This window comes from Microcaecilia unicolor, unplaced genomic scaffold (genome assembly GCF_901765095.1).
Source record: "Microcaecilia unicolor unplaced genomic scaffold, aMicUni1.1, whole genome shotgun sequence".
Taxonomy (NCBI): Eukaryota; Metazoa; Chordata; class Amphibia; order Gymnophiona; family Siphonopidae; genus Microcaecilia; species Microcaecilia unicolor.
The window spans coordinates 440647-451325 of NW_021963636.1; the positions used below are offsets into that span (position 1 = coordinate 440647).

Sequence of the window (10679 nt, forward strand, 5' to 3'; positions counted from 1 at the left end):
TGCAATTTCAAAGGACCGTTTCAACGCTGTTTCCAGCCTACGGTCTTGAACATCCTTCAGGGCAACACCTCCTTCAACAGGGAGGGTAGTTCTCTTTGTCACCGCAGTGACTAGGGCATCCACTGAAGGCATTTGAAAACGAGCCAAATGCCCCTCACGCAGAGGGTATAAGTGCCCCATAGCCCTGGAAACTCTCAAAGGTCCCTCGGGGTCAGCCCACTGAGCCGAAACAAGCTCTAGGATGGAGTCATGCAAAGGGAAGGCCCGAGCAGCTTTCTTGGTACTAGCCATCCTGGGATTACCAGAGGAGGCCATGCCACTGTCAGGATCTTCAATCGAGAGGGCCTGCAGGGTATCTGAAATAAGCGCTGGCAGCTCATCACGGTGGAAAATCCTCACCGCGGAGGGATCATCCAGATCCTGTGGTAAATCCGCACCTGACTCTGGTTCCTCAGACCAAGAACGTCTGTCAGAGTTCTCCGACTCCTCACACCCCGACCACCGGGGGGGGGGGGGGGGGGGGGGGGGGGGGAGGGGAAGGTGCACCACAATCTGAAGGGGAATTAACCCTTCTGCGCTTATCTTTAGGCCAAGCATCCGGGAAAAAAGCCTCACTGGGCAGTCCCAGGCCAGAATCCATCGGGGGGGCAATCAGAGGAGCCTCAGGTGACCCTTGAGGAAGGGCTCTTTTCATCATGTATGCTTTATGCAGCAAAAGCACAAAATCTGGGGAGAAAATCTCACCCTGGGCACCCAAATCCTGTCTGGTGCTAGCCACTCCTGAAATAACCTCATCTTGAGGTGCCCCACCCGGCTCAGGTCTCTCTGTGTCCACAGAGGCTGCGCCATGCGGTGTAAGCAAAATGGCGCCCGCTGCCAGCTCAGAGCGGGAAGAAACATCGCTCGCCATGCTCGGGCCGGCTCCTACGCCAATACAGCACGATTTACAGAGCCCTGCTGCTGATTTGCGCTTGCCACAAGTGGAACAGCGCTTTACATTGTCCACAGCCATCGCCAAAAAACGGTGGTAAAATCCAAAATGGCGGTTTCGCGCCAAAATCGCCCCGATCGCGGGCCCACCCCGGAGGAGTTGGAAAACACTCTTACCTCAAAGGATCTAGTGTACAACTACGATCCTGCTGAAAATCAGGTCAAAAACCTCTGTTCCAACGTCTCTGGGTTTAAAAACGCGACGCGACTTTTTTTTTTTTTTTTAAGCTGTGAGGAAAGCAGAGGTATTGAAGACTCCGGAGGCTCAGATGAGTGGGAAAGGCAGGGAAAGGGCGAACCTATATGCCTGCATCCACTGTTGGTGGGTAAGGACAGGGAAAGCAAGGCAATATGTCCACATCCACAGAGGTATGGGTAAGGCAGGGAAAGGGCTAACCTATGTGCCTTTAAAGTGAAGCTGCTATAGCCTCCAACACCCCGGTTAACAACTGGCAAGCCAGGAACCACCTCCTGGCAGATTTTTCTGCAGCTCAAACAAGCTGCAGCCACCCTGCTAAGGGAGATAGAGAATACTGAAGAGGCAGTGGAGCTAGCTGGCCAAGAGGGCACTGTGAAAGTTTGAGTGCTCTCTATCTCCCCTGCTGGTTGATGGACATAACCCATACGTAATGGCTTCATCTGCTTGATGACAAGGAATATGCAGTTAATTCTGTATTTGCGGTGCTTTCCTGTATACTAAGTCATGATCTGTACTGTTTCTACCTTGTAGTTAATTTTGGTTTTGCTGTGCTTTCCTGTTATGATTGGAGTTCTATTGCTTGTCTAATTGTATTTATAATGTTGTATTATGTTTTTCCTATTTTTATAAATTGTAAACCGTTCTGTTTTGCAGTAGCAATAAGACACGGTATATAAACTGACGTAAATAAATAAATCAGCCTCTCACCTCCTGGCATATACAAATCCCTTGGATTTCTACCATGGCCGTGCTAACCCGGTAAGCGAGGTAAGCATGGCAGGGGGCGCTTCCCTCTGGGGGGCGCCGCCACACCATGCTCACCTCGCTCGCCCTCCCTCAACATCCGTTTTCTTTTTTTTTTCTTTTTAAATTTACCTCCGTGGTGGCGGTTCCGGCAGCGCAGCGTCAGGGAAGGAGGCGGCGCTCCCGACGTCTCTAGCCTTCCCTTCGCTGTGTTCCGCCTTCTTCTGATGTCAAGGATGACGTTAGAAGAAGGCGGAACACAGCGAAGGGAAGGCTAGACGTCGGGAGCGCCGCCTCCTTCCCTGACGCTGCGCTGCCGGAACCGCCGCCATGGAGGTAAATTTAAAAAGAAAAAAAAAAAGAAAAGGGATGTTGGGGGAACAGAAGAGGGTGGGCAGTTGAACAATGGGAGCGGGAGGGCAGGGGAGAAACGACAGCAAGGATGCCAAGGGGGGGCATGGATGCAAAGGGGGGGGGGGGGAGAAGAGGGCGGGCCAGGCTGGGACATGGGAGAGAGAGGAGCATGGATGCAAGGGGGGGGTCATGGATGGGAGAGAGGGGAATTGCTGGAAAGGGATGAATGGAGGGGGCAGGGGACAGAGGAGCATGGATGAACATGGATTGGGAGGGCAGGGAGAGGGGAATTGCTGGATAGGGATGAATGGAGGGGACAGATGGGCATGGATGGATATGGATTGCAGGGCAGGGCTCAGGGAGAGAGGGGAATTGCTGGATAGGGATGAATGGAGGGGGCAAGTGACAGAGGAGCATGGATGGGCATGGATTGGGAGGGCAGGGAGAGAGGGGAATTGCTGGATAGGGATGAATGGAGGGGACAGATGGGCATGGATGGATATGGATTGCAGGGCAGGGCTCAGGGAGAGAGGGGAATTGCTGGATAAGGATGGATGGATGGAGGGGGCAGGTGACAGAGGAGCATGGATGGGCATGGATTGGGAGGGCAGGGCTCAGGGAGAGAGGGGAATTGCTGGAAAAGGATGAATGGAGGGGGCAGGGGACAGAGGAGCATGGATGGGGAAGGGCAGGGCACAGGGAGAGAGGAGAAATTGCTGGACATAGAGGGGAGGGAAGAGAGATGAAGGAGATGAAATGAGGGAAAAGGAAGAGGAGAAAAACTGCATATGGATGAAGAAAATAGGCAGAAGCGGAGGACCAGAAATGAAGAAGAAAGGAGGAAAGGAAAGAAATAAATGGAAAGGAAGCCCTGGAAACGGAGTTAAGAGGACAGATAGCAGCAGAATCAGATACTGGGCCAGCATGATCAGAAAAAGAAAGTCACCAGACAACAAAGGTAGAAAAAAAATCATTTTATCGTCATTTTAGTGTTTGGCATATGTCCACTTTGAGAATTTACATCTGCTATCTTATTTTGCAATGTATAGCAATTTGTTTCTAAGAATATTGCTGACAATTCCTGTCAGTGTGGCAATTGGTGAGCGATCATTTTCACAGGGGGGGGGGGGGGGGGGGGGCGCCGCCACCAACTGATAGTCTGCAGGGGGGGGTGCCAACTGATAGGCTGCAGGGGGGGCGCCAGAGACCCTAGGCACGGCCATGATTTCTACTCCCTAAGTACACCACTCTGTTCTTCATATTGAATTTTAACTGCCAACCTTCTAACATTTGCAGATCCTTTTCATGTTTACCACACCCTCTGGAGTGTCCACTTAGTGTCATCAGCAAAATGGCAAACCTAACCCATTGGCAATGTTGCTCACAAATATATTGAATAGAATCAGCTCCAGCACCTGAGGTACTCTGCTACTCACCGTTCCTTCCTCTGAGTGAATTCCATTAACCATTACCCTATAGCATGTCTGTCAACCAGCTCACCACTGGATCCTAACTTCAGCCTGTTTATTCAAGAGCCTCCTATGATGATCCATGTCTAGATTATTTGTAGCACATGTCCTTGATACAGAGAATTGAATCGAAGGTGTGTGCTAGATGTAATCTTAGATTTCAGCAAATGTAGTCCCTGGAAAATACTACAAGAACATGTCATTTAAGACAACTTTACAATGACTCACTATCTTGCTCCATTGAAACTTTTTAGGATGTATGTGAAAAGTGCTCAAGCTGTCTTGGGAGACTTTACTAGTTAGTAATTTTATTTGCCTATAACTTCTAGGGTAGTTATCAGGAGGGGTCCTGTGACTCATCAATTCACCTGACAAATCAAAGTTTTTGGAATCATCTCATAATATAGTAGAGTGCAACTTTGGTTTCATTTCAGGAGGAACAAAATAAGTTGGTATTGAAAAAAAGTTTACTTTCCAAAAAAAAAAAATGTGAGCCTCAGCTGAAGGCATTTCTACAGTTAAAGCTTAAAGGTTTTGGTAGTATGTGCTTCTTTTCCTAAAATATCCTTATAGAGGTCTGGTAACAGAAACTCATGGAAACAATTCTTATATTTTTAAACCCCATTTAGAGAAATTTTCTAAAGGATAAATCTAACGTTCAGAATGTGGAATGATATATATATAAGCAGGATTTTATTTTGCATTAGAAAGTATATTTCTTTATTCCTGTGTTTATTTTGAATTTGTTATCTCTTGAATTTCATTTTAGTTTCTCTTGATGTGGACTTCCATGTAATAAGTTTTTTCATTTTTGTATTTATGTTTAATATATTATAAATACAATAAAGTATTTCAATTAAAAAAAATGTAAAAAAAACTTATCTAAATTCTATATATAATTTGCTTGCGGCTTCCATGTCAGCCATTTATCTGCCTTACTGGGACTATGATGGTTAAATTTCAAAGCTACACCAAAAACAAAAGGGCAACATACAAAATTATCATAATCCTACAGAAAAAGATCAAATAAATGAGAGGAGTAGAATTTAAGCAGTAGCAAGAACACTTAGAGGCTTTAGACAGTAGCAAGAGCTATTGGATCTCTTACAGTGCACAGCTGTTTCAAAAATCAGAGCTTTTTTTCTTTTCATCAATCATTTGCCTCAGAAGCAATGAAATAGTTTACCCTATTGTCAACATCAAATATTTTTAATATTTTGCACACCACTGATAAAATCACCAATAGAATAAATTACACAACTATAGAAAAAGTGACCACTTAGCTTCATCCATTTCCATGGATACAGAATTGTAATACACAGTGAATGTTGCTCTTTCAGGGTCTCTCTCAGGCATTTTGGGCCACACAACCTGCTTCGGGGGACCAAAACTTGGCCAAAATGATTTGGTTTTTTTTTATTTGCTAAGGTTTTGAGCCAATTAAAGCACAGCTTACATCTAGACAGGGTCTAGTGTCAGTTACCACCTTGCTTGGTGCCTGTTGAGATGTAAGTTGTGCTTTAATTGGCTCAAAACATTTGCATATTAAACAAGATAATTTTGATCACATTTTGATACCCCGAAGCAGGTCATGTAGATCAAAATGCCTGGGATATACAGTCAGGCTCATTTTCAAAGCACTTAGCCTCCCAAAGTTCCATAGAAACCTATGGAACTTAGCCTCCCAAAGTGCTTTGAAAATATGCCTCAGTGGGTATTGGGAGGTCTTTTAGGGTATTACAGTGCTGTATCCACGGAAGTGGTTGAAGCTAAGCAGTCATTTTTCTATAGTTGTGTGATTTATTTTGTTGGTGACTTATCACTGTGTGTAAAATATTAAAAATATTAAAATGTTGACATGTAGGTTAAACTATTTCAACACTTCAGAGGCAAATGACTGATGAAAAGAAAAAGAACTCAGATTTGAAACAGCTAAGAGATCCAGTAGCTCCTGTTATACTTCTGTCTGATGCCTCTAAGCATTAATTCTTGCTACTGCTTAAAAATTCTACTCCTCTTATTTGATAAATTTCAAAGCTAGCCAAGTCCCCATCCCCTAACCATCAGTGAATTCTTTGTCCAGGTGTCAGATCATAAATCCCCCCAGAAACTCTTTCATATACATCCAAAGTCAAATGTTAAAAGGCATTGTAAATTATCTGAATATTGCCTTTACTCAGTTTAGTAGAATGTACACACAGGTACCGATAGCACATGCACTTAAAAGCTGAAAGAATATTTGTTCCCTGACCTGGTGTTTTAGGCAAGTTTTAAAAGACAATGCACATAGTAGGAAATCCAATGTGGGGTTTAATCTAACTCCTGTGTAATGGTTGGAACACCCTCACTGCTAAACCCACTTAGATATATTAGTCCTTTACTACTGAAGCTGATCAAAATATAAATTGCCTAATCCCTTAAGAGTACTTGCCTGGACAGACTGGTCTGGACATTGTCTGCTCATATAGGTTATAAACAAGGTTTTTGTTTTTAACCAGAGCTTACTTTTTGAAGGAGCAACTACTTCCCAAAATCTTTATCGGCAGCCAAGAATAACACCCACAATAGCATATAATATCCTGTATAATAATTCTCACCACCAACGTTCTAATCTGGGACTGCCTGTGTCCGTGGCTCCTGGAGTTGCTGAGCTAGGTTCCGTAGCCAGGATGACGTCACTAACAGCTGATTCCCAAGCAGGGGGAGGAGAAGGGCGGCACCACAGACCCCCCCCCCCCCCTCGGCACATCACCCAACCCCCCCGGGGCATCAAACACCCCACTCCCCCCACCCGAAGCATAACCCCCCCCCCCCCCCGGCGAATCAAACCCTATCGCCACCCACTACTACTTCTCCTGTTGAGCAGCAGTGGCCGCTACAAAAAGAAAAGAAGCGATAAATGTTTTTAAACCCAGCCCAAATCATTCGCAAATGCCCGAGTCTTACAACGCAGTCTCTGCAGCCGCTCCTCCTCTCGCCTGTCAAGTCACTGCGCTCCTCCGGGGTCTTACTCCAGGGGCAGTGACATGGAGACGAGAGGAGGAGCGGCTGCAGAGACTGCGTTGTAAGACTCGGGCATTTGCGAATGATTTGGGCTGGAATTAAAAACATTTATCGCTTCTTTTCTTTTTCTAGCAGCCGCTGCTGCTCAACAGGAGCAACAGCAGTAGCCGGACAGTATTACTACTGGCATCTGCGAGTGGCAATGGGGTTTGATGCGCCGGGGGGGGGGGGGGGGGGGTGTTGATGTACTTTGGGTAGGGGAGGGGGTATGATGTGGCGGGGGGATTGGGTGATGCGCGGGGAGGGGAGGGAAGCTGGACATGGATTGTTGGAGGCGGGGCAGGGGAGAGGGAGGTGGGGAGGGGGTCCTGAGACCAGAGAGGTGGGGGTGGGGAGGGGGGCTCACACTCACTCGCATACACTCTCTCTGACACACACACGTCTCTCATTCTTTCTCTGACACACACACTCTCTCTCTCTCTCTCAAACATACACACTCTGAGGAAAACCTTGCTAGCGCTCATTTGTGTCAGAAACAGGCCTTTTTTACTAGTATAACATAATACAAGAAAAGCCTTTGTGTGTCAGGAGCAGCCTAGCTGTTAGACAGGGCTGACAGCCATGGAAGCCTGGTTGTTCTCATTGTGAACTTGGGCAAATCACTTAACCCTCCATTGACAAGTTAAAACTTGGATTTTAAGCCTTCTAGGGACCAGGCAATACCTAATGTACCTCATCTTGAGCTACTACTGAAAGGTGAGCGAAATATAAACAAAAACCTCAACTATAGCAGAAAAAAATTGCTAGTATCACAGATCTGCTGTAGGAAGATAAAAGAAAGGCAGCAACCCACCTCTAAGAATAAAGAAGTCTGCCCCCTCTCTTTATTGCTTACTGTTCTTTTATTTGGAAAATAAACTTGCCTCCTGAGGTGAAACATTTGCTCCATGGTTTTAGGACTACTCAGTCTTTTAGGTTCACATGTACATCAGTAAATACAGGTTAGGTACCTTCACCCCTTCCAGCTAACTTTTTTTTATTTCTTTACTGAAAAAGCAGTTTCTACCCATCTTCTTTACCAGGTGAACTTCATTTCTTATTTGTATCTACTGCCTCCTCTTACTTCTGAGCCAGTGGTAGCCCATGAAATTTTATTATTTATTATTTAGCTCATGACTTTCTAGTGGTAGTTTATGAGTTAAATTCAGGTACATAACGTCCGCGAGGGCGGGGCACAGAAGGAAGGAGAGGTCTGCCCTGCTGCTGCTTGCTGCGAAGGTGAAAGGAGGCGTTTAAGGTTAGTTCCGGGGGGGGGGGGGGGGGGGGGGGGGGGCAAGGCAACCTTGTCCTGCTCTCTGTGGCCCTGCTTTCAAACAAAAATTTGCTAGGTCTTACTTTCATGGGTGGCCTTATATCTACCAATTCAGGAAAACCTCTACTAGGTCTTATTTTCGGGGGATGTCTTACTTTTGGGGAAACAGGGTATGTCCCTGTCCCCAGAAGGCTTACAATCTAAGTTTATACCTAAGCAATGGAGAATTAAGTTGCCCAAAGCCACATGGAGTGTTAATGGAATTCAACCCAGGTCTGATTCACAGCCTGCTACTCTAACCACCAGGCTAGATTCAAACCAGTGCCAGCTTCAGTCCAAGGCGCTGCTAGATAGTTAAAGAAACACTATCCTCTTTCTGGTAATAATCATGCTTACATGTTATTGAAGCATGAGGCACCCAAAACTTACCACAGAACCCATTATTTTTAGGGGGGAAAAAAAGTTTACATACCCACTTTTTATGCTTACCTCCCTCAGGCATATGCCTGCTATAATGGAAAGTCTAACTTTCACTACCAAGTCATAGCATAAAACTAATGTAATTGGAACCACTGACTAAAGCTATACTATCAAACAAGTTTACATACCGTTTCATATTACATTAACTAATTGTAGGCAGAGCTGCCTAGGCAAGACAAACAAGATAAACCTAAGCTCTAGACAAGGTAGCTACTATATTACTGTACTTCACAGTGTCCCATCAAGAGATGAGTGTGCTGCCTGAAAAAGGTATGCCAAAGTGGAAAAAAAAAAAAAAAAACTACAAAAACATGGGAGAAAACCAGCATGTTAAAAAGTGAAATATACCCCACCATAAGGTAAAACAATTGTATGCTAATAGTTTTTTTTAGCTCAACAACATTTGAAACATTTATACAAGTCCCAGCTATAGTGAAGCCTGTGTAATTGCATATGTTCCATTACTATTCTTTCCCCTTTCCTGGGTGTTAGCTCTAAACATATTACAAAACACTCCAGGGAAAAAAGGGTTTTTTTTAGTCTTCAATACATGAAAAAATTGAAATAGAATTTATGCATCAGTTAAATATGTTTCCAGAGTGAGAAAAACCCTAAAAAAAAAAAAAAAGGAGAACTAAATCCTAAGCAAAACAATGTTAAGATACTTCCTTCAACTCCAGTGAAGGTGATTAACTGAACATGCAGTGCAGCTAAGCAAACACCAGGCCACACTGCATATTAGCTTAACTACCTTCAGAACTAAGAGAACATGCAGTTAATGTGTTCATAAGGGAACCCCCACCCCCACTAAAACCAGGTACTATGCAATTTACTGAATCACACCACCAGTTAAACCAGAAATAAGGGCTGAAAATAATAAGACCCTCTGTTTTTCTAGAAAGTTAAGCTTCAGCAAACGTTCTATAGTTATACTAAAATTGAGATTATATATATGAGAGAGAGAGAGAAGCATCTGACTTCCCACCATTCTATAAAATTATATACAAGAAATTCATACGTTGTTTTACATCTGTAGGAACATTGGCTGAAAAAGTTTTAACCATTTCTTGCCCTTTCCCAAACACTAGAGTAGACCTAGATACTAAAGAAGAGTTTACAATTTTTTAAATAAAAAAGAAAAAAAAGTGTTCTAACTTTGTTTTAAATGCCAGTCTATATTAAAAATTTAGCCATTCTTACAAATATATCTGAAAACTTAACTCAATGTTAAACTGTTTTAAACTAGACTGTATTTAGTTTTCTTTATAAATTAATTTTCACTCTGTTAAAGAAATGTTAAAAGCCTACACTATATGAATTTTAAAAATTAAAGTAAAGTCAACAAGTACAAACCAAATTATAAGTTTAGGGTTGTTGCAATATCAAAAACTTATTCCAATACAAATTCTAAGTTTAAACTTACCATACTGAATGTTAAGCATTATGAATAACAACAGTAAAACTTGTAAGCACATTAACCCCATTGTCCTTCCAAACTTCTAAATCTTTTAGAACGAGAGATATGAAAACATCAAACCATTATAACTTCCCTTTGTCAAAATGGGGAAAGGGGGCCACTTCTTGCCTGGGACAATTAATAGCTTCCTTACTTTTTTTTTTTTTTTTTTTTTTTTTTTTTTTAAAGTTCCTGGATAATACACAGCAGGTGGCGGTAAAGACGTTGAGGAGGGCGAGGCTGTGGTTAATGAAGAGTGTTGGCCGATTGGCGGGTAGGAGAAAAACAGGTTTTCAGAGAAGCTGAGGTTAAGCATATCTGTGCTTACTTTCAAGAGAAAGTCGTATTTCTTCATGTACCTTAGATATTCAGTCAAAAAGTACTGTAAAATTAATTTTAAAACTTTTTTATTCTTGTGGCTTTTACAGAATAGACGTAAAATTCTGATGATGCTTTTGGTCTAATTTTTTTCCTTAAAAAAATCTATTTATTAGAGCTCCTAAGAATGACAGGAATGAGCATCCTGGAGTTATCATTTTCCTAACTGCAAACAAATATGTAAGGGTAAGTAAAGTTATGGGTTCTTACATTAGCAACCAGCTCAGTAGGTACTGAGTATCCCCATTAGTGAGTAACTTCCTTTGCTGTGTCCAGGGTAGGAAGGATAATTTG

At 43.4% G+C, this 10679-nt stretch overlaps 1 protein-coding gene across 1 annotated transcript in view; it reads right to left on the reverse strand.

The window, feature by feature from the left end:
- The window catches only part of LOC115459531 (ovochymase-1-like), a gene marked incomplete at its 3' end in the record, with an annotated part of 447639 nt that extends 437510 nt beyond the window's left edge, over window positions 1-10129 (reverse strand). The window contains 1 exon segment of the mRNA XM_030189343.1: window positions 9975-10129. Coding sequence (XP_030045203.1) covers window positions 9975-10035 — 61 coding nt within the window.
- Window positions 10130-10679: the final 550 nt, after the last annotated feature.